The following is a 25720-nucleotide window of genomic DNA, read 5'->3' on the forward strand; positions in this document are numbered from 1 at the left end:
TTTTTTGTTCTTGCTTAATGTAAGTCGCTCTGGATTAAGAGCGTCTGCTAAATGCCTAAATTGTAAATTGTATAGATAGATCCCTGAGAGGAATATTTCGGAATATTTTAATATTATAACCACACCTTGGGGGTCTATTAGATGCAATGTTAACCCCACAGACACATAACAAAACGAAAAAAGTACCACAATCACGGCATTCCATCTTGAACTCAACCCTAGCTTGTGTTTAATCTTCAGGGCGATCGAGGGGTGGCCGAGGGGGCTTGAGGGAGAGTGATGATGACTGGAGAAGAGACCCACAGCACTCGGGTGGATCTTGGAGGCACAGGGGAGGGACGAGAGGAGACCGCCAGCACTCAGGTGGATCATGGAGGGACATGGGAGGGACGAGAGGAGACCGCCAGCACTCAGGTGGATCATGGAGGGACATGGGAGGGACGAGAGGGGAGCCACGTGGATTCCACAACCAAGGAAGGGCAAGGGGAGGGCAGCAAAGAGACGAGACGAGAGGAGAGTACTACCAGGCTGGAGTTCCTCATCCTCCTCCAGCACACTCTAGACACCCCAACAGAGGGAGATACTAACTGGCTTCTACTGTAGGTAAAAACAACAACAGCAGCACTAAAACATAATCATTTCTACTTAATAGCCATGAATTTGACATTGTTAACTTGTACTGGAATTTTTCTGGGTCGCTCCTAGCTGGCAAGAGTGAACCCCCACATAAATAATGTCCTTCTGGCAGCTGGAATGTTGAATCCAACCGGAGGCTCTTTGCTTCGTTCTCCCGTCTTTCCTGTTTCTCTATCAAGGGAAATCTAAATAATCTTAATTAAAAAAAACATGTTTCTGTATTAATCTGTACTATTATGTAAAGCTCTCTTTTATGATCTGGTCCTCTGGTAGTGTTGGTTTTCAATGTATTGAGTGCCAGGACCCACGGGTGGTCTTCTAATATTGGTCCCAGGGAGATGTTATGGCTATGTAGAATGTTAACAATGCTTTGCAATAGCATGCAGTGTGAGTGAGTGGTGTGTACTGTAGTGTAGTGTACACTATGTGTATGCTACTATAAGTTAGGTGAATGAGGACTACATAGTCTATGGTCTTGCCTATGGCTGGGTCTTCCTCTTGGCTGCCTGTGAACATCGTAAGAATCTATCCAGAGAGGAAAAGGATGCCATGAAAGTTCCACATCCTGATCTGATCTTTCCTACTGTATACCGAATTAACAGAAACACATGCATATGTTCCAGCCTTTTTAAATATCTTTAAAAATATATTTCTTTTAAAAGGAGAAATTAGGTCAAATGTCCGCCAAATGTGCCGTAAATTTGTACGGTGACACGAGCGCCCATCACTTCACACGGGTGGGATTTTATCATTTTTTTATTTCCATTTCTGCTAAGCAGCAAGCTATTTATGCTTATATGATTTATATTTTTTCATGTTAATTTGTGAACGCTCTCAAATAAACATGAGAAATTGCTTCTGAGCCAGTTGACCCTGAAGAAGGCCCATCCAGGCCCAAACACTTGGTCCTAAAATAAACCTTGTTTTTTATTTATTTAAATCTAACGAAAATAATAGATTTTTCTACCTCAACTGCACAGAGCTGGATCCTCTTTAAAGTTCGCCACCCTCTTACCTCCTTCCACATTGATCTTTACTCAAAGGTATAGAACTTTTAAAGGACTCGTGTGCTGTACTAATGCAGCCGCATTGGTGGTTCTATGTCCCATGTTTCTATGCTCTCCATTTGTGCGCTGATGGAGAGGCTGTTGAATGGCTGACAGAATCAAAGGCTAGAGAGGGCCTTTTCTCTGAATGTCTTTCCCCATCATCACCCAGGGGCAGCACGACTTGAGAATATACTCAACCGGGCCAAAAGGGGGATGTGGCCTTGTGTTTGTTTGAGGGGTAGTTGTGTTGTGGTGTAGCGGGTGAAGGGGGGGGGGGGGGGGGGGTTTATGTGGGGAGGGGAGGGGAGGGGAGGACAAGGGTGGGGCGCACTCACGCACCCTCGCACGCGTGAGCACACACACACACACACACACACGTGTGTACACTCAACTCCTTCAGATCATAACAATAACATGTGGAGGGATGTGCTGGCTGTGTTGTGGAGGAGGAGGAGGATGGAGGACGTGCAGAGGGAGGGGAGGACGGAACAATGAGGGAAAACATCGTGAAGAAACTAGAAAGCTTAATTGGCTGAGAAAGGAGGAAAATGACAGGATTAAGGACGAGGATGAGAGGAAGGTGTCATGAAACGGCAGAGGATAGAAGATGTGGAGGTAGAGAGAGAGAGAGCGAGAGAGAGAGACACAGGTGTGAGAAGGAGACCAGGCGTGAGAAGATGAGACAATGAAGGAAAGAGGACAGGAAAGGATAGAGGAAAATACGAGTGAGGAAGGAGAGGAAACACGGAGAGAGAAAAAAGGGATAGCAAAAAAGGAAAAGAACAGAAGCGTTTGCAGCCGAGTGTTGGTCGTCGACCTCAACCACAGGAAACCCTCGTTGGCAGGCTGACAGATCAGCTTCCTCTGTGTGTGTATATGTATAGTGTGCGCGTGTGTGGTGTGGTGAAGGTCTGGGTGTGGTCCCCTCCAACAGTAGGGAGACAAACAGACAGTCAACCCCCCTCCGAGGCCTCCTCCCTTGGGTTGGCTCCCTGCTCAGGCCTCTTTCCTCCCTCACGGCCGTGGTTTGACAGATTACCTTTTATGCTCAAATGCTCTCCCGAGTGCCGTCTACCTCCATGCTGTTGATAAATCGACACACAGGTAGAGTTCCTTCTCAGTGACTTGTGTTCCTAGACAAGATTTCTAAATAACGGCCTCCCCCAAACAATCAGGCATCTGGACACTGAACAGACCAGGAAAAAGCCACATCTTTATTTGACAGTGACTGTGGAGATAGAGTAGGGGAACGGTCCGGACGGCCGGGAATCAAATCAGAGGTGCTCCGATCGATCGATTTTCACTCCTCCAAAAAGTGAAAGTGATCGAGTGATCGGTGATCTGCAATTTACCTGTACTGGAGAAACCAATCTTTTATACCGTAAATTGAAGTATAGAAGTCGATCGGATATATAGTATATTGTTTTGCATCTTTGGGACAGGCCTAAACATTCTCCCTTTCCTCCCCACACGCACAGTTTTTATGTGAGTTTTGACATTTTGGATCACACCTCTTGTGTCGCCGCAAAACATTGGACCCTCAACAGATCTAAACATTGGACCCTCAACAGATCAAAACATTGGACCCTCAACAGATCTAAACATTGGACCCTCAACAGATCAAAACATTGGACCCTCAACAGATCTAAACATTGGACCCTCAACAGATCAAAACATTGGACCCTCAACAGATCTAAACATTGGACCCTCAACAGATCTAAACATTGGACCCTCAACAGATCAAAACATTGGACCCTCAACAGATCAAAACATTGGACCCTCAACAGATCAAAACATTGGACCCTCAACAGATCAAAACATTGGACCCTCAACAGATCAAAACATTGGACCCTCAACAGATCTAAACATTGGACCCTCAACAGATCAAAACATTGGACCCTCAACAGATCAAAACATTGGACCCTCAACAGATCAAAACATTGGACCCTCAACAGATCAAAACATTGGACCCTCAACAGATCAAAACATTGGACCCTCAACAGATCAAAACATTGGACCCTCAACAGATCAAAACATTGGACCCTCAACAGATCAAAACATTGGACCCTCAACAGATCAAAACATTGGACCCTCAACAGATCAAAACATTGGACCCTCAACAGATCAAAACATTGGACCCTCAACAGATCAAAACATTGGACCCTCAACAGATCAAAACATTGGACCCTCAACAGATCAAAACATTGGACCCTCAACAGATCAAAACATTGGACCCTCAACAGATCAAAACATTGGACCCTCAACAGATCAAAACATTGGACCCTCAACAGATCAAAACATTGGACCCTCAACAGATCAAAACATTGGACCCTCAACAGATCAAAACATTGGACCCTCAACAGATCAAAACATTGGACCCTCAACAGATCAAAACATTGGACCCTCAACAGATCAAAACATTGGACCCTCAACAGATCAAAACATTGGACCCTCAACAGATCAAAACATTGGACCCTCAACAGATCAAAACATTGGACCCTCAACAGATCAAAACATTGGACCCTCAACAGATCTAAACATTGGACCCTCAACAGATCAAAACATTGGACCCTCAACAGATCAAAACATTGGACCCTCAACAGATCTAAACATTGGACCCTCAACAGATCAAAACATTGGACCCTCAACAGATCTAAACATTGGACCCTCAACAGATCAAAACATTGGACCCTCAACAGATCAAAACATTGGACCCTCAACAGATCAAAACATTGGACCCTCAACAGATCAAAACATTGGACCCTCAACAGATCCTGAACTGATTGTTTGTACTCTTGGTTAAAGGTGTCCAACTGATAGCATGCACAGTAAAGGCCTGTGTGTTGATTTAACTCTTGAGAGTGTACAAATGTAGCCAAATACGGTCTTAAAGTTACAAATGGACACATTTACACTGAGGATTTTTATTGTATACAGTAATATCAGGTGCATATAACGAACAGTGGAGCAAGAAACCCATCTCAGAATACATGTAGGTCTATGGCTATTTGAAAATCATAATAAGAAAACGATAATAAACCTTGATAATATTATGCAAATATGAGGTTTTTCATTAGACAGCAAACAGTACATTTCAAGTGACAAGTATCCTGCATTCATGGTCAAATGTGGGTGAAATAAATAAATAGGTATATTACTATATTTGACATTCTGACTAAATGAAAATGGTTGATAGATGAAAATGCTTTCTTTATTTCCCAAAGAGCGAATGATAGTGCATGTGCCTGCACGCGTGCACAAAGGAAGAACCTTGGCGACTCTGAAATGACTCTGTTATTTTGTCGCTTTGGGACGGGACAGCCTGTTTTACAATGGCACGAATGTCATCATGGCGCACACAAATAGAGCGAGCCATAGTGGATAAATATAACCAAAGCGTATTTACAGAAAAGGCTATAAATAGGCTACTTTCTTTAGTTCAGTCTTAAACAGACAAGAAACGGGGGGGAGGGACTTGGTTGTTGGTGTAGAAACTAGAAAGAGGGAGCGAAAGCAAGCAAGCAAGAAATAAAGAAAGGTCAATTCATCTTGGACATCTTGGACACAAGAAAACAAAGTAGATATTAAGTTATGCTTCTTCTAAGTCACTTACCACTAGAATCTAGTGGTAAACATACAGACAGTGCAGCCATGCTGTAAACAGACATGTCATTTGCTGTTCACAGTCCTGTCCCCTGGTAGCTGTCGGTTCTTATTATGTATCTTTTCATCTCCACTCACACCACTCCTCCACTCTCCTCACCTCTCTCCTTTATTCTCATCTCACACTCGCCTCTGCCTCTGGCTGTCCCTCACCACCTCCACCACAGCTTTAAATCTCCCCCTGTCTCCTTCAGCCTAACCACCTGTTGCATGGTCTCCTCTCCATTATGACTGTTTGAGGTGTATATAACCTGCACATCATGTGCATCTACTCATGGAGACAGATTCATTATAATTAGTACATATAATATACAATAATATTATTAATTACATTTTATTGATTTATTTTATTCAATTTAATTTGTACAAATCATGCCCAGGCAAGAACCAAAGTACATAACGAAGTCATTGTAAACTATGCCATAATGATGATTGTTTTAAAATGGTACTCAATTAAAAAGGACGACTTTGAAGATTTCCACCCGACAGCGATGCCATGGCACCGGCGTAGGGTCCATTGGGCCACGCGGGCCGTGGTCCAGTCAATCTAGAGCAAGCCACAGCATGCAAGCCGCCTTTGTTTAAAATGGTCCCCCAGTATCACGTCGGCAAAAGCATTCACATCGGAGGCGCATGCCACAGGACAACTAATACATTGTGATGGGGCAGTTGTAGAGTCTGTAAACAGGACAACTAATACATTGTGATGGGGCAGTTGTAGAGTGACAACTAATACATTGTGATGGGGCAGTTGTAGAGTCTGTAAACAGGACAACTAATACATTGTGATGGGGAAGTTGTAGAGTCTGTAAATTGGCTATACTTTCAAATGTGTGTACAGTAAGTGATTTGATGCTGCATGCTGGTGACCCCGTGGGACCCCCTCAAGGATCCCTTAGGGGTCCCCGGGCCACACTTTGAGAACCACTGGTTTAGGTTTAAGACTTTCTTTCTCTCCTCAATCATCCTCTGTTCTTTCACCCCCTCCCCCTTCACCCACCCCCCCCCCCCCCTACACTCCTCCACCTCTCCAAGCCTCCCTCGCTCATTCTCTCGTCTCCTCGTCTCCCATCAGTCCACCACTCATTTCCCTCTACTTCCACTTCCTCTGCCCTCGTTTTCCCTCCGTCCTTTTCCTCCCTCCTTCTTTTACACATGAACCTCTCTTCCTCTCTCTATCCCTCCCTCGCTCGCTCTGCCTTGCTTCCCTCTCTGTCTCTGAATGAATGCTCTCTGACTAGTGGAACATATGCTGCTGGTTGTTCAATACCCTGTGTGTGTGTGTGTGTGTGTGTGTGTGTGTGTGTGTGTGTGTGTGTGTGTGTGTGTGTGTGTGTGTGTGTGTGTGTGTGTGTGTGTGTGTGTGTGTGTGTGTGTGTGTGTGTGTGTGTGTGTGTGTGTGTGTGTGTGTGTGTGTGTGTGTGTGTGTGTGTGTGTGTGTGTGTGTGTTCATTGAAACATATGCCTCCTGTTGCACATCGGCCATCTGTTCCCTGAATGAACTGATGGAGTGCTGCTGTAACCATGGCAATAGGCCATTCAGTCAAATAGGCTCCCCTACCACCATCACCCTACCCTACACCCCCCACCCCTGCCCCGGGGTGTGTGTGTTCATGTTTAGGAATTGACCGACAGAGTGGAGGAATTCCCACATGGTGATGAAATGAGGTTGACCTTTCCGAGATGACCTACAACTCAGCTCTCCATTCTTGTACCGAATTTAACCGATGTGTACACTTGGTCCTACGACGGTGTCGACGGCAGACCCATCTGTAGATCTGCTACTTTTCGGTGCGTGGCGACACCGCGCATACATTCAGGACTGACATTCCATTACTGTGGCTTTACGTGGCTTGGCGTGCGGTTGGGGTTAGGGACAGGGTTCTAGTAATGGGGCGAGTCGGACCAACGCAATGTCGGAATGGTGCACCGTCAGAAACAATGACACGGCACCATTTCTTTCTTTTTTTTTCTTCTTTTTTTTAAAGATATGTTTATGGGTTTTTTTTGCCATTGTTAATACATTTTACAGTAGCTACACAGGAATGCCAGGGGAGAGAGATGGGGGAACTTGGGGAAGACACGCAGCAAAGGTCGTCGGGATCGGGACTCGAACCCGCAACACACTGTCCAGGTGCCGGCCCTGCAGGCCACACGGCATCATTCTTATCAGGCATTGTCATGTCAAGCATGACAGGTTTTATGTTTGGTTTAGTTTAGTTTGTTTGTTTATTTATTTACCCACCCCAAAAGTCACCACATCTTTTATGTCCAAATACGATTGAGATGTTTGAACCTAGATTTCAGATGAGACCAAACTCTTAAGGGTTTTATCACCGACAGAGCAAAACAGAGCTTACACTGTTCAATGAACACCGAAGACTAAAAACACGTCCAATTACCAGATGACACTTCATCACATGTGTGCACTAGCACACACACACACACACACACGCACACACACACACACACACGCGCGCACGTACGCACGTACATACACAAGACGCAGGGCAACAGTGAAAAATAATCGTCTCAACTGTCTGTAACCACTGGTCTATTCATCCTCAACTTCAGTCAATGCACTCAGCAGCCCCACCCACCCACCCACTCACACACACACGCACACACTAACCCCACCCACTTACTGTCTCTCACGCTCAATATACACACACTTGACTCCCCCTTGCACACATGCTGTACACACACACACACACACACACAAATGCGCACGCACAGACTGACCTCACCCACTAAACACAGTCTCTCACACACACACACACACACACACACACACACACACACCCTGCCCCACCCATTGCAGTGGTCTGCTGGCCATATGTCATCCCCTCTCCTCTGAGCAGCCTCTCTTGGGACCCCCAAATCTTTTGTACGTTTTGCGTGAATGACTGTTATAGAGAGACAGGCTCAGAGTCAGACAGTGATAGAGAGACAGGCTCAGAGTCAGACAGTGATAGAGAGACAGGCTCAGAGTCAGACAGTGATAGAGAGACAGGCTCAGAGTCAGACAGTGATAGAGAGACAGGCTCAGACAGTGATAGAGAGACAGGCTCAGAGTCAGACAGTGATAGAGAGACAGGCTCAGAGTCAGACAGTGATAGAGAGACGGGCTCAGACAGTGATAGAGAGACAGGCTCAGAGTCAGACAGTGATAGAGAGACGGGCTCAGACAGTGATAGAGAGACAGGCTCAGAGCCAGACAGTGATAGAGAGACAGGCTCAGAGTCAGACAGTGATAGAGAGACAGGCTCAGACAGTGATAGAGAGACAGGCTCAGAGTCAGACAGTGATAGAGAGACAGGCTCAGAGTCAGACAGTGATAGAGAGACAGGCTCAGACAGTGATAGAGAGACAGGCTCAGAGTCAGACAGTGATAGAGAGACAGGCTCAGACAGTGATAGAGAGACAGGCTCAGAGTCAGACAGTGATAGAGAGACAGGCTCAGACAGTGATAGAGAGACAGGCTCAGACAGTGATAGAGAGACGGGCTCAGACAGTGATAGAGAGACGGGCTCAGACAGCCAGTGAAAGTATGTGTTCCATCTCATCTTTCTCTGTGTTCCATCTCATCTTTCTCTGTGTTCCATCTCATCTTTTTCTGTGTTCCATTTCATCTTTCTCTGAACTGTATCCTACCTGGCTACTGGCTAGAAGGAAAACATGTCAGAGCAGCTAAATAGTGATCCCCGTACTGTTTCTCAATGTCGGGTCCAAATGGACCTGTAAGGTTCTGTAACTCTGACCCAGAGATAAAGGACTGTGTCAAATGGGGTTCTGTATGTCGCCTAATGCATATCAAACTCGGGGTCCTTGAAATAAAAGGAACTGAGAATCACTGATCAAGTCCAATGATCTCTGCCACGATGAGATCAGGGGCTCCAATTTCGTCGCCGCCTTTACCCGCAACTCGACCCGCAATTCAGCCGCTGCACGAAAATGACGAATATAGGAGCTTTCACTGTCCCTTAATGGTATTTTATAGGAGCTTTCACTGTCCCTTAATGGTATTTTATAATGGAATATAGGAGCTTTCACTGTCCCTTAATGGTATTTTATAATATAGGAGCTTTCACTGTCCCTTAATGGTATTTTATAGGAGCTTTCACTGTCCCTTAATGGTATTTTATAATATAGGAGCTTTCACTGTCCCTTAATGGTATTTATAGGAGCTTTCACTGTCCCTTAATGGTATTTATAGGAGCTTTCACTGTCCCTTAATGGTATTTATAGGAGCTTTCACTGTCCCTTAATGGTATTTTATAGGAGCTTTCACTGTCCCTTAATGGTATTTATAGGAGCTTTCACTGTCCCTTAATGGTATTTTCGTCCAGCATCACCCGCTATCTTTTTTATTTATGATTTGTCACCATCCAAGTTGGCTTTGTCCGCAGCTTACAGGTCTTTAAATAAATACTTTTTGAAACGTCAATGGGAAAAAGGAATTGGGATATTCTCTTCCGAGCCGCTCGTCGTCATGAAAGGTCACTCTATAAGGTCAGACAGAATTGAAGAGGTCTTTTGTCCATCAGTCGACTGACTCGACTCTGAAGCTTAATCTGGATTTTGGCCAGGACTAGACTGAGCTGTGGACATTGCTCTTGCCTTTATGTTTTTATGTATGTAAAGTTGTTTTCTTTTCTGTTTCTCTGTGTTTTGTCAAATGTGTGTATATGTGTTGCATAGAAGGCCGCTGGGTCGTAAGACACATTTCAGTGCAAAGTGCAAACTGACAATGAAGTACTATATCATATCAAGCTTAAATTCCTTGTGCAGTGAGGTGGCTCACTGAGAATGTTCAGTGTGGTGAGTGGTGGTGACACAATCCTGATTGACCAGCTGGCTCCAGGATGCCTCTTTAGCTTAATTGTGCTTATTCAGTTGGTTAACTTAACTGCCACTGATACAAATTATTGCCCTCTCTGTCCTTTCATCAGCCCTTCACCTTGCTTGGGGTCCTTGACACATGGTCAGGGCTGGAATCAAACCTGGGACCTTCTGTATCCAAATTCAGCTATTCAGTCGGAACATTTTCAGAAAATCTTCCAAAAACTAGCAGATCTTACAAGCTCACAAGCTGTCGTTTTCTCTATCCCTCATACGCCAGAGTACCGTATATAGGGCTTAAGTGATTAAATCCAGTATCATATTGATTTCCAAAACGGTGTGAAATTAGCAGTCCAGAGACCCCTCGTGTCTTCTAACCGGCTGAGGCCAGCGGGGACATTGCGGAGGCCAGGAGGTGTTGAATGGCTGTCGGTACAAATGAGCGTTTGAAATGGTCCGTGTGGCACATCAGGGGGATGAGCCGGAGGCTAAAGGGGTCCAGGAGATGCGACGGCTCCCTGTTGAGATGGCGAGCAGCATTGTCCGCGAGAGAGACGGGACAAAGGCAAAAAGACAATAAGCAAAGACAAATGTTTGCTGCTCCCTGGGATCGAACGCTTGATGAAAGGCTCATCTAATCTACACTCTGTGGTTCCCAACAGCTGGACGCTTGACCTACATGAAACTCACCCAGCAGTGGTGGGGAATTAAAGGTACGTTCTGTAGAACGTGTGTTTGTGTGTTAGGCAGTGGTGGGAAGTAAGTAACTAAGTACATTTAACATTTTGAGGTGTTAGTATATGAGTTTTTGCACAAAGATGCTTAAGCACACCAAAGTCCTTGAAGCGGTGCCGGCCCCTTCCCTGATGAAGGTTTAGCCGCCGAAACGTTGGTTTCATGTCTTAATCTGCTGTGTCCTAAATAAACTATTGGCACTTTGGCTACAGTGTGTGTGGCCACTTTCTTGTTTTTTCAAGATTCTCTCTTCAGTATATGAGTTTTTCCACAATACTTTAACTTCGACTCCACTACATCTCACATCCAAACATTGTACTTTTACTCCACTACATTTGTTTGACAGCTTAGTTACTTTTGTAGATTTGGATTATTATACCCATTTCAGCCCTACGGTATACATTTTGGCCATTTGAAAATAGGATCTACAGGATCACAATGCGTCGCATTGGGAGCCTGTAGATCTGCTATTTTCAAAAGATTGTTATACATTTGAAAACTTGAAATGGGACATTATGCATAATGAGTACTTTTATATTTGGTACTTTAAGTACATTTTTATGCCAATTCTTTTGTACTTTTACTTGTAACAGATTATTTCTACATTGCAATATTGATACTTTTACTTAAGTAAATAATTTGAGTACTTTATCCCATCACTGGTGTTAGGTATGTTTACATTAGGTCTATTAACTGTGTGTGTGTGTGTGTGTGTGTGTGTGTGTGTGTGTGTGTGTGTGTGTGTGTGTGTGTGTGTGTGTTTGTGTGTTTGTGTGTGTGAGAGTGCACCCGTGCGCACGTGCACCTGTGCACACGTGTGTGTGCGCGTGTGCGTGCGCAGTAGGATGAGGGGGTTAGGAAGGTAGTAGTAAAGTGCTCAATCGGTAGCTGCTTTACTAACTTCCTTCCTGTGTACCAGGCTTTTCTTTGTCGTAGGATGAATAGGGAAAGTAGCAGCTGCAAGCTCTAAGCTTTTCTCAAATGTAGGAAGATTTACACCAAAATAGGGACGCCACAGTCACGCCAGGCTGAAAGTTGTTTAAGTAAACATGCAGGTCTGCCTCAAGTATGAAGATTCTCACAAATGACCTGATGTTGGTAGTGCAGCACATTTATTTATCATCAAATCAAGGGGTATACATGTCATGACTTGGGAATGGGTTTTGACCTGGCATTTGGTGGGAAGGCACTCTTCACTGAGACAAGAAATGAAAAGAATCCGCACACCATTTTCTGCACCCAGAACTTTCTTTTACTTAGAGTGGTAACGTTTCGGGCCGTAGTCCTTCCTCAGACCTTCACGAAGGTCCGTAGTCCTTCACGAAGGTCCGTAGTCCTTCACGAAGGTCCGTAGTCCTTCCTCAGACCTTCACGACGGTCTGTGGAATGGCTACGGCCTGAAACTTTACCACTTTAAGTAAAATAAAGTTCTGGGAGCAGAAAATGGTGTGCGGATTGTTTTCATTTCTTGACTTGTGACTTTGTTTGATCCAGCATCGTGCTTAGTAGGTACATAGTCTGTGCATGTTCTTTTTTGGCTGTTTTGTCAGCCTCTACCACTCTTCACTGAGAGCAAAATCAAACCATGGATTAAATTTGCCTATTTCATTCTCAGCATACGTGTATGGATTTTGTTATTGTGCAAGATATGATGAGAGCATGAAATGGGCCTTATTCAAGATCACTACATGTGTATCAATGTTCAGGAGTATCTCTTGATATCACGTGTCTCAGTGATATCATGGGTTGCATATTGGCAATATTTGGGCTTTAGCTAATTGGTATTATTAATATAGAGCCTCTGAGTGCTCAAAATGTACTTTATTTTGGTTGTAATGTAAATTATTACATGGCTTGGTTGAATGCTTGATTCTGATTGGTCAGTCAAAAAGTGTGTTATTTCTTGATAACAGACCACTCCGCTCTATAACAGACTAATCAAAGGCTCGGAGCACCTGGCTGCAGCGCTGCCTGCGCTGCTTGGATTTTATGCTGTACCCAAAATGACAGCCATGTAAACTAACACACAATGTCATTTAACTAAACAACATGCTTTCAATAATGTTTTTGAAAACATTTGAAGGGAGAAATAATAGATGACCCAGTACCGAAAATGTATTCTATTTGATCAACACTCACTTCCTTGTTTCGACTTGTCGACTCCTAGCTGCGGGGCCAACTTGGAATACTTTCAATACCATAAGCAAGGAAATACTTTGCTTTGTTGTCACTTTTGGGTGTACGTATGGTATTATAGCCATGTAATAAGCGGGATAATGTATGGCTGGGTGGTCATTGTTTATAGATAAAGCATGACTCTGCACCTGTAAAGACAATGGGCACATCAACATTCTGGCAACAAGTGGTCATCGCCATGCTGGCTTGTGGTGGACATTTTTGTCAAACTTCCATTTCTGAATAGTGTCATACATATTCTGAAGATAACCTGGAGACTTGACATTCAGTAATTGGGTCTTATGATCAAATTGAGAACATTATAATGGTGTGTAAAACTCGAAAAGCTCGAATTTGCCAGGGACACATTTGTCTGTCTACGTACATATCGATGACCCCTGCTGACAACCTGTTCTGTTGTTCTCTCCACCAACACCACAAACAGCCTGATAATTGACACAAACCAAGCAGAGTGGAGAGCAACTTTCCACTTGCCTACCAATTGTGACTCAGTCATAACATTAACGAGTCTTATCCTGAACTCCGAGAGGGTCCATTGGGTCCATTTTGTACAGTCACATAGCTACAAAATGGATAAATTAACTGTGGATTTGACTGTGTGCACGCTATAGCAGGCATGGATTCATTTTGTTGTCTCATGCATCTCATGGTTTCTTCTTCATGGGTCTAATTTGAACGGCGGTAAAGAGATGTCTCGGTTGATGGACGGAAAAACACACAAACAGACATGCTGAACACAATACATGTCTTTGCATGCGGGACATGAAGTGCAGCAACAATTGAATCATAGGTCTTTTATTCAGCAGACACAGCATTACTGGCCACAGCCTTGCAAACTAGTCATGGCTAACCGAGATGTCTTTATAGATTCTGTACATAAGTATACAAACTGTCGTTATGTACGGCATCTGGCTCTGTGTGTGCATGTGTGTATATGACGGACTTGTTTAGTTACAATCCCTCTTTAACCCCAGACCACTTTCTGTATTTCTTTTTTCCCCCCTTTCTTCTCATCATCTTCTCTTGTTATGTTAGTCGTTTCTATTGCCAGAACAGCTCCCCCCCCCCCCCCCCCCCCCCCCCCCACACACACACACACACACACACACGGTTTCTGTCTTTCTTTTTCCTCAAACACGCACAGCCACTCAGACACTCTCTACTCTTTCACACTGTTCTCCAGGGTTTTGGTGGTCTATTGATCCAAACCACTGGTTGTGCCCAAAGCAAGTCTGGGTAATGGAGTCTCCAGGGGATACAGTAGCTATGTGTGTGTGTGTGTGTGTGTGTGTGTGTGTGTGTGTGTGTGTGTGTGTGTGTGTGTGTGTGTGTGTGTGTGTGTGTGTGTGTGTGTGTGTGTGTGTGTGTGTGTGTGTGTGTGTGTGTGTGTGTGCGTGTGCGTGTGCGTGTGCACGCGTGTGTGTCTGACTGTCTGTCTGTTTGACTTAGTGTTGTTGTTATATTGTTGGCCTGACTGACACGTTGGCATCTCACAGAGCCCTTTCAAGGTTTCTCTCTCTCACACTCTCTTACACACACACACACACACACACACACACACACACACACACACACACACACACACACACACACACACACACATTCCCTACCCATTCTCCAACAGACAGTCTATTGGACCAGTGCCAGCGGCTCTGCTACAAATTTACATATTTTCAGCTCTTCTTTACCCTACATTCTTATCCATGGCCACTTAAAACAAGTAGGCAACTATTGTTGTCATGCTCGTTGCACGGGGTACCTCGGTGTGGTACCCAAAAAGAATTACATGCATGCGCAATTGTGCAGGTACGGCACGGTACGGTGCAAGACGCACCAAGTAGGCCTACCGAAATCACCCAGTTACTTGCATAACAGGTTTTAGCATGCCCCCCTAGATTCACGACTTGTCAAGTACCCAAATCAATCCGTGTCCCCTAGGGTAGGTACCCTCACAAAAAACATGCAGTAATCCTGGTCTCTAAACTGCCTCCCCCTGGCCAGCCGGGGCGCCTGATGGAGGGGAAAGGAACTGGTCTGAATAACGTGTCCCTTCCACGCGCTACGTCCGGCCGGGGAAACTCCCCCGTCAGGTGAAAAGAAATGGCTTGGACTCCTCATGCATAGAAGGAAGCATGAGCTCAGTCCGCCAGGTATGAATTAGTCTCTCTCTCGACACGGCAGACTGACGCAAATTCAAAGGAAAAAAGAGTGTCTTGTTTTTCCTTTGTTTTGCCAATGGGTTCCCAGGTATGTATAAACATGTGCTTTTAGTTTTCTGATCAATCATCCCATGATTCCACCCCAGCAGATGTTTGGTGGCAGGAGGAGTCTCAGGAACTTCCCGGTTATCTTGAACTTTGACCCTTACCTTTTAACCCGGCCCACCACCACCCAACGTCTCTCTATACCTGCCTGTTAACCTGCAGGTCGTCATGCATGTGACGCTTCCACACTTCAGAGGAAGTCCCGGTAGAGAGCCATCTGTAGAGGCTTAGACCGTTACAGAGAGAGAGAGACAGAAGCCAGGGAGACAGCTATAGGGAAGGGAACAAAGCTAATTAAATGCTATCCTATCATATGTTTGTATAGTGTTTCAGTCAACGTGCAAAGATAATGTGGTAAAGGTTAGCCTATATTCACCAGTTGATTTGTAAATAGCTTTAAACATAATAATTACGTATAACAATTAAGTAAACTTGCTAAGCGGTGATGAGGAAGCGGAAGCGAGGAAGGTAGTAGAAGATGGAGAACGTCACTGCTGGAGAGAGAAGCCATAATTCAAGTGGTGTCACAGGAATGTCATTAAGAAGGGGAGCTGGGTGAGCACTTTCCATCTGTGGGGAGGGCATAATATCCATTTAACGAATGGAATCTCTTCAGACAATGGCTTTCCTATCACCTTGAACAAACAGCTCGGCTGCCTTTGAAGAAGCTTACTTTTATAAACCATTTCAACCCTATATTATAATCTAGGAACCCCATCGCCTGAACCCTATGTAACAATAGCCAAACAGTCAGAGAACATCAGGCAACATTCAGCAAAAAATAGTAGATCTTACAAGCTTGCCTTGACACTTTGTGTGAGGGGGGGGGGGGGGGGTGGAGAAGGGGACGTGATGCATTGAACTCTGGGGGACCCCGGTCAACAAAGTATATAGGGCCTATACTTGTCAGTGGTGGAAAAAGTACTCAATTTTTTTACTTAAGTAAAAGTATCAATACTGCAATATAGAAATACTCTGTTAATACAAGATACAAGTATTCAAAATGAGGAAAAGTACAAAAGTATTGGCATCAAAATGTACTTAAAGTACCAAAAGTAAAAGTACTCATTATGCAGAATGTATCATTTCATGTTTAAAAATGTTTAAAAATCATTTGAAAATAGATCGGCTATTTTCAAAAGGCAGAGAGTGTCGCAGTCCCGCCCTCTTTCAGAACGACGAGTGGCCCGGAAGAGAATTTCCCATTCATTTTTCCCATAATGTATGTTTTGTAATAATAATCGTAAGTAAAAGTACTGAAAATCGGAAATACTCCAGTTAAGTACAAATACAGTACTTTACACCAGTGTATACTTGTTGACCGGGGTCCTGACTCCTGGGGAAGACTTGGAGTGGAAACATAGCTTTAATGTGGAAATGGGTGACCCGAGAGACTTTTTCCTTTTCTTTTCTGTTTTTTCCAAGCTCTGGTGATTTAAGCAACCTTTTTCTGTTCTGTCACACTACTGTGACATCCCTCTGCATAAATGGGAGTCATGGCTGTCACTGTCTGGCTCTTTGATCCCAGCAAGGAGATGGTGGAGAGTAGAGAGGAGTCCTGGCAAGACTGCAGACCAACGCCATCTAGAGGCACAGATGAGTTAACCAAGGAACGAATGAATATTAGATGTACAGTGCAATTTAAACTCACCAAATATTATTATTTCCGTTAATGAGGTCTTGCTTGATTTGTGTTTCCACTAGACAACTAAACACGCTTCAACACTGAACACATCCTGTCTTAACCCATTCTTGGCGGGAAGCCCCTTTTGGTGTTTTAAGCATTATGTTATACTTTAGCTGTTGAAAAATAGCAATGTACAAGCTCATAGTGTTTGTAGATCTGCTATTTTTGAAAAATAGTGAAAATGTGTGCAAATTTGGAATATATATTCTTTCAGAACGCACGGGGAAAGGGGACGTGATGCATTGAACTCTGGGGGACCCCGGTCATCAAAGTATATAGGGCCTATACTTGTCAGTGGTGGAAAAAGTATTCAAATGTTTTACTTAAGTAAAAGTATCAATACTGAAATATAGAAATACTCTGTTAATACAAGTAAGATACAAATATTCAAAATGAGGAAAAGTACAAAAGTATTGGCTAAGTAAGTACTCATTATGCAGAATGTATCCTTTCGAACGTTTTGAACTCAAATCTTTGCTCCTGGGGGGGGGGGGGGTCCCTGGAGGAGGAGGAACATATTTTGAGATGGGGGTTGGAGGACAAATACATATAATTCTAGGGGTCCTTGAAATAGTTTGAGATCCACTGATATAGAAACATAATATGTTTATAGGTTTTTCAGAAAACTGCACCTGTTTGCCCATGAGGTGTTGTCTCAGTTCAAGTGACTTTTAAATCAAATATCAGTTTTTCCTCACGACCAAAAACGGATTTTGTGAGATATTCTATGAGTTATTTTATTTTTAGCAACAAACAAACAAAAGTGGTGGTATACAGTAAAACGTTCCACATTATTATTGACTGGCTCAGTCTACCGCTGTGGAAACTTTCCACGATATACCAGAATTCTAAGGAAGGGCCGTGTGCTCGTCGTAATGTATAACAACAGCAGAAAATACAATAAAAAAGTCCTTGTAATGGGAGCTGTTGTTGTTAGTGTGCAAATATCTCTGTTCAACTTGGTAGACGTTAGTGTGCTGATGTGTCGGGACTAACAGGCCAGTAAACTAGGCTGTAGCCTCCTCAGCAGGTACATGGGACTAACAGGCCAGTAAACTAGGCTGTAGCCTCCTCAGCAGGTACATGTCACCTCATCCTGTTCTTTGATAAGCAAAGGTGCTTCCCCTTTAGCATAGGACTGTCAAATACAACACACACAGACACACACACATGCACACGCACGTGTGCACACACACACGCGCGCGTGCACACACACACGCGCACACACACACACACACGTGCACACGCACATACACACGCGCACACACACACACACACACACACACTCTGTGTGACAGAGAGGGAGGGAGGGAGAGAGAGAGAGGGAATATCACACACCTAATGATGTTCTGGGGGGGGGGGGGGGGTTGAATGAACAACAGAAAAACATCCACAGAGGCCTTTTAAATAGAATGTAAATATGCACAGGTCTCCTTAGCATGTGTCTGTTAAATGAGACAGGATGTGTGTTAGAGACAGTTCTGTGTGTGCATAATGTGATGGCACAGTAGTTGTAATCCTTCCCCTTGCAAACGAACCAGAAGCTATACATAATGGGCCCCCTACCTTTAGAACGTGCGTGCTAACTCCTCTAAGCTGTGACATCATAGGCATTCTAATGAGGCGAGCTCAAAGACGACGCGTGGGATCCGTTTCCCTCAGAAGTGTGTCTTGTGGATTGGAGAAAGGTCTGAATGTCTGAAATGGCATGAAAATGCCGTACTGAAACCTGAACTGATGACATTCCTTGAAATTACAGTACATGAGATTGAAGTTTTTCTCTCTTAAACCTTGTATTGGAATAAATAGCAATTAAAACCGGCGCTTTTACCAATTTCAGAAGCGCTTTTTAATACTTTTCATTGGTTCAATATTGTTGTAACCAACACACAGACGTAAAGAGTGTCTTGCTCAGGGACAACTGGGCAGGGTGGCCGTCTAGGGGTCGAACCGGGGTCTTCCTGACTCCCAGGTGGTCTAGTCTGTACCCATTAAGCTCTGGCCGTCCCAGTTCTGTCAGTCAGTTCAGCAGTTCAAAGTAATCTGTAGTAGTGACATCTATGCGATGCATGGTGACTAGAGATTACTGTCGAATGCACAATGAGGCTGACGTGTGCTGTATGTATATTAGGAGGTCAGTTACAGGATCATCTCCTATCATCTGGGGTTCTTCACACCTCCTACTGACTGTCCCTGAGGTGTGAACCCCCCCAGATCCCCCCCCCTTCTCCACTTCCAACGGACCAGGTGTTAAAGCCCCCACTGAGGTGACATTTAACTCTTAACACTGACCTGGGAAAGAGCTGCCCTCTCCAGCAACACGTACTCACACCTATACCACACGCACGCACATAGGCACGCACACGCACATACACACACACACACACACACACACACACACACACACACACACACACACACACACACACACACACACACACACACACACACACACACACACACACACACACACACACACACGCCATTTGGTCCCATTAGAGCTACAAATGGATTTGTAACTCCATTTGTGCACTCTAGTTTTACACATTTATTTTTCTGACACTCTCTCACGCACACGCACACACAGACACACACACACACACACACACACACACACACACACACACACACACACACACACACACACACACACACCCATTCTATTATCTATATGTTGTAAGTGATAGACTTATCGTTGGAGGAAAGGAGGAGGCAGGGCAAAGCAAGATACACTGTCTAAAAACAGACAGCAGTCAGTCAGGTGGTCACAGATAAAGATGTGTCCATGTTGTGTGTGTGTGTGTGTGTGTGTGTGTGTGTGGTCATAGTGGTCTCTGCGCTGGTCCCACAGTTGCCCAACTTTTAACTCTGACAAGGAAAACTGGATCCTTTGGTCACCCATGTCTAGACCTGATAATCTTTAGACTTCAGGATCTCAGGGAAGACATTTTCCACCCCAGTCACAGAAAGTGTGTGTGTGTGTGTGTGTGTGTGTGTGTGTGTGTGTGTGTGTGTGTGTGTGTGTGTGTGTGTGTGTGTGTGTGCGTGCGTGCGTGCGTGCGCATTTGTTTTCCAAAGTAGTGGATCCGCATCAATGTCATAATTATTTCTTGTGCATGATTCCAGGAGGTCAGGGAACTCAATCTCAGAATATGTTTTCACATCGGTCATTGACAGCTACATTATTGAGTGAATTCATAATCACAGCCGTCCGTCCTGGCTATGGGATATGTATCTGCAAGGCTATGGAGTGCAACTATAGCCAATTGGACGGAAGGGGTGCATGATGACAGTCCAGCATAATTATGCTACTCTCTAATTACAATGCTGCTCCACATTCAAAAGCCAACTCATTAACTTGATATGTACATTTACTGTATAGAGTAGCCTACTGTGTATGTCTCTTCCACACAGCCCTGCGTGTGCACCTATATGAGTTGGCATACGTACACACGCCCAGTGGTGGAAACTGGAAAGTACTATAAGCAGGCTACATTCACTTAAGTAGGCCTACACATTTTAGGTATTTGTACTTACTTTGAGTATATCCAATTTCCAATACTTTTACTTTTCCACTACGGGATCCAATATATTTCACTTTTACTGTATGTATTTGAAAACTTACTGTATGTATTTGAAAACTTTAATTATAGTTACTCTGTAGATTTGGATGATTATTAGAAGAAAAAACAAACATACTAACCACTTCAGCCATACATTTAATACATTCATACATTTCGGCCAATTGAAAATAGCTAACTAATTAGTGTCAATTTGGGGGTCCTTGACCTGAAAAAGTTTGGGAACCACTGAACTAGAGGTTCGGGCAGCTTCGCTGTATATAGTGTGTAGCTGTAGCAGGATTTGCCTGTCTGTCTGCAGTTGCTTTGGTTACTCATCATCTGTGACTTCACAAACACACACACACGCAAATACACACACACACACACACACACACACACACACACACACACACACACACACACGCACACACACACCTCCGCCCCCCTTTTCACCATATACATTTACCTACACTACAGGTCACGCTGTATTGATATGAATCTGTCTAGGAATTATGTTATGAGTCATGAATTACAATAAAATATTATGTTTTCCATTTTCATCCAGTCAGATTGACATCATGTGTGGTGCTGCACATCAACAAAATGATGGGTTCAATTGACTGGTCATGAGTCAGTGTCAAGGACATATTATCAACCATGATGAGTTATTGGAGGGGAATGTTGAACAACAAAATGTGAGACTTTCTTTTCTAACTAAATGCTTATGTCAATTGCTGACCTTCCTCTGCAGAACTACGCCATCTGCTGTTAAAATGCAGTTCACTTTTTTATTACGGTATGCTTTTAAACGCAAGACCACTTTGGCAGAGGTTTGGGTTTGGGTTGTGTTTACCTTGCCATGACGTAACTCCAAATGTCGACAAGAAATCTAAACTAATTGCTGCACTGATTAGAAGTTAATAATTCAAAATACTAAAAGAGCGAACTTGAGAGCTGTTGCATTCAATGTAAGTCAACGAGTAGCATATCTTGAATTATTCATTTCTAATCACTGGAGCAATTCATTTTGATTTCTTGTCCACATTTGGAGTTACATCATGGCAAGGTAACTACACAACCCAAACCTATATACCAAAGTGGTCTTTCACTGCAAATGTTTGATTATAAGCGTAAAGCCTGCAACAGTGTAAGCACATCATAAACCAAAACCACAACATATCATTTTAGAATATTTTGCAGTGCTTTATAATAACTAATAGGTTAAACATACAACTGAACTAGCCTACAGTCAGTACTGTTTTATTGTGTCCCCTCAAGAAAGAAAGAAAAAATCAGACCTGTCTGAACTGAGTGCTACTACTGTACTATATTGTACTGTACTGTACAAGCCCTCCTCCCTGGCCACTATGTGTGTGTGTGTGTGTGTGTGTGTGTGTGTGTGTGTGTGTGTGTGTGGCTGTGTGTGTGAGTGTGAAAGTGAGAGAGAGAGAGAGAGAGAGAGAGAGAGAGAGAGAGAGAGAGAGAGAGAGAGAGAGAGAGAGAGAGAGAGACGCTGCTCAACAGTGCCATCCAGCGGTATTACCGGGTGGGGGATCCGGTGAAATCACCCCTGAGCTATATCTCTGAGATATATGGGAGGGGATGGGGAGGGGAGCCTCAACCCGCAGGGGCGAGGCTACCATCGTTCCTTGTACTGTGTGCATATAACAATGTAGGATGTGTTGCATTACTTCATGTTGCATTTGTTTGTATTTTATAGTAAATAAATACAAATGCTAAAGTGAAAGAGCCTCAAGTCGAAAGCTTATTGAAATCATTTCTAAAAGTAAGAACTTAAGCAAGTGTTCTCATCTCATGTTTTGTAGAAAGTTGTATCTGCAAGTCATTTTTAGCCTTGCTTCTACATTCATACTAATTTTATTTCTTGGCCAATGGCCATGTACATTTGCACATACCTGGAATGCCAGTGCCTGGCAGGACTATCCAGTATCTGCAAGTGTTTCTGATGTGGTAGAACACAGAGAATTTTGAACATTGTTGCATTAGGCAACAATGTTCAATTGTTATTTCTTTGTTTATTAATTTATTTTTGGTTCCTGTTACATTGCTATTACAGGCTGTGTATCAGAGAAACTGGGTCTTTCTGATATAAGCTATCATTCCAAGCACTATGCCTTTACTATATTTGCTTATGTTATCAAGTATTGCATAATTTCAATTCAACCAGCAACAGCAATAGCAAATTTCTTTCAGCCCTGAACCTGGATGGCATAGTTGCCTAACAAGATGACTGGAGCAAACAATGTCCTGTGTTTCTAGATGAGATTGCTATTCCATTCTCACATCATCACTTCCACTTCCTCAATGGCCTTGCTGCCAGTAAGGCCCTCCCACTCTCTTCTCCACTGGCAGGGATTGGCCAGTGTCACAAGGCATTGAAGGCAAGAACCCACCCCAAGTTGTTTGAGAGAGGACCACCCTCCTCTTTATTGCATAGAATAGATAGATGTGTTTGAATATATTTATTCATATAAGCCTGCATGTGTGCATGCATGCATACTCCTACCACTCTTTTTACTGTGTATTCTATTAACCATCCCCCTGCCCCTCTGCTCTCTTTTTTTGCACAGCTAAAACCCTCCCCCTCTCTTCCCACCCACCGCTCCTCTCCTCTCTGGGTGCTATGTGGGGTGATGGTTGTGGTTCCTGTCGGCGATGTCTCTAGAGCTCAGCCGACCTACAAGCAAAGAGGGATGAAGCTGCACCAGGACCAAACGACCCTGCTTCGAATAGATAGGTACTGTAGATAGATAGATAGATTATTAGTTGTAGTCACTGCAGCATCGATACATACAATATCTGACATGGGACATCCTGGGACCTACTGTCTCTAACCTATACAACTTGGGACTAGCAGACCCCAGCTCACTTGAACTGAACATAACCACCGTTCCAGCTTAAAGATTCGTCCAACATTCTCTCTGTCTGTCCGGGAGGTAATTCAAGCCCAAGTCTATCAATTTCAACTGCATGGGTCATCTGGGTGTTGTTCCTTGCCAGGAAATCAGTGTAGACCAGACTGCTGATTCAGACCTGTCAAGCAGCAAAACCAAGTTCATGGATCAACACTGCCCTTCGTAATCATGTATATCACATATAAGGTATGTACTGTATATATTTGTATAGCATAACAGTTATGTGTCATTCCAGCATGTGTAATATGCAGCTGAAATGGCAACCTACACAGCTCGGTCTAACTTTCTAACGGTCACAAAATGTTTGTTGTTTGTTTGAATTTGAATCATCTCCCTGCCTTCAAGTGCCTTGTAGTAATTACTCATTAGATGTTATAACTTCCCAAAAGATCACTTAAATGCTACTAACGATGATGATGATTATAGTAATGGAAAAAAAAGGAAAGGAAAACTGTATTGCAATCTGTGTGATTGATTCCCCCACCCCAATGCTACTGCAGAAAGATAGGCAGGTTACTACAATGAAACAGCAGCACCGCACCACACCACACCACACTCCGATTGGTGGAACAGGATCAGCTCTAAATAAACGATTGGTTGATTCAATAGTAACTGTCTGTCATGTGAAAGGGTGTGTTCCTATGGTGGTATGTGCAGATACAAATAATATATACAGTACAGTATATACATATCAGTGTGGAGCATTGTTGTGTTTGTTTAGACTTGGTTTAACCACTTGTTTAAAGCCTGTCGGGCCTGGTTTGGACACGTCATTATAATAGGCAAAATGTTTCAAAATTAGCAGGTCTACAAGCTCACAGTGTTGTTTGTGTATAGGCCTTAAGTGGTTAATTATAAAGGAATGTTGCAAAAGTTGGAAAGCATATGAGAGACAGAAGTTGGTTGTTGACAGAGAGGCATTTCATTGCTTCCATCAATATCATCCATGAAGTCTGTGTTTGTAGAAAAAGAGGTTCTGCTGTGGAACTGTAACTGCAGTTCACATTTTCAACATACTAATGCTTGCACACTGATGCTTCCAATGCTATGTGTGTCTCTCTAGAAGCATTATGTGTGGAATTTCTTTTTCTTTCTTATTTTACTTTCATGATGTTGCACATTAAATGGACATTCTTAATAGTATTTTCAGAATGTTTAGTCCATCAATCCAGGAAAGCTGATCTTGGAGAAATGTGTTCAATGGTGGGCACAGTCTATTTGATTCCGACACGGTAGATCAATAGACCAGTCACTCTGCATCTTCTCTGACAGGCAAAACAGACTGACAGGAAGGCATGCATAGATTCAGCTGACCATTAGGTCTACATGTGCAGCCAGGACCAGCCAGGAGGTACAAAAGCATACACAAGACTGATGAATAGTCCGATCAAGAAACACCACTTATTTGATACAGTAGAGATTAATAATAGATAAGCCGATGATAGCATAGCAACTGGTATGGATGCAAGGAAGAAAAACAACATTCGAGGATCAGTAGAGAAACACAAAGCAATGAAACTGCTACCCAGACGTCAGAAGTCAGAGAAACATTCAGACATGAATATTTGTTAATCATTGGCACAGGCAGAGAGTGCAGGAAGTGGACTGCTCTGCAGAAAGCCTGTCATATGATCCCCGGTCAGCACTGAGCGATTAGTGAGCCAGAGAGCATGAGGGATCCCAGAGAAAGACTCAGAGAGAGGATAACTGGATAAGATAAAGACAAGGACAATAAAGGAAGAGCTCTTGTATTGCTCTGCATTTTAACCCCAGCCTGTAATGGATCATTCTGACACTGTACTTACTGTAATTTATGAATCAGTATGGTGGAGAGGCTTAGTGGAAAAGGATTACCAATAGGCTTCTCTGACCAAAAGGTAAAATCTCTCAATTTTGTGAGAATTGTATTGTTAATAAATTGCGTTAAAAATATCACCTCAAACCACCCAATGGGCTAAATGATGTTTTATGCACATTCAGGATTCAGGAATGACACCATTCGTAAACGACAGGCTAATATGACCAGTTGCTAGATTGCCTAGTAGGTGGACATTTTGAAAATGATTAATAATCAGATAAATTGATTATTATTTTTGACTGTGCAATTGTTCTATAGCATACATGATCTTTATCCATAATATAATTAGAC

At 43.5% G+C, this 25720-nt stretch overlaps 1 protein-coding gene across 3 annotated transcripts in view; it reads left to right on the forward strand.

The window, feature by feature from the left end:
- The window catches only part of fam120b (family with sequence similarity 120 member B), a 44802-nt gene extending 21550 nt beyond the window's left edge, over positions 1 to 23252 (forward strand). For 2 of the 3 annotated variants that reach the window (XM_080767257.1, XM_080767259.1), the window contains one exon: positions 241 to 785. In XM_080767257.1, the coding sequence (XP_080623383.1) occupies positions 241 to 587 (347 nt within the window). In that variant the 3' untranslated portion in view covers positions 588 to 785. Of the gene's footprint in view, positions 1 to 240; positions 786 to 23226 lie in introns of those variants that run through there. The other variant, XM_080767258.1, reaches the window with a different exon arrangement.
- Positions 23253 to 25720: the final 2468 nt, after the last annotated feature.

The sequence above is a fragment of the Protomyctophum bolini genome (assembly GCF_963924005.1).
Source record: "Protomyctophum bolini genome assembly, chromosome: 1".
Taxonomy (NCBI): domain Eukaryota; kingdom Metazoa; phylum Chordata; class Actinopteri; order Myctophiformes; family Myctophidae; genus Protomyctophum; species Protomyctophum bolini.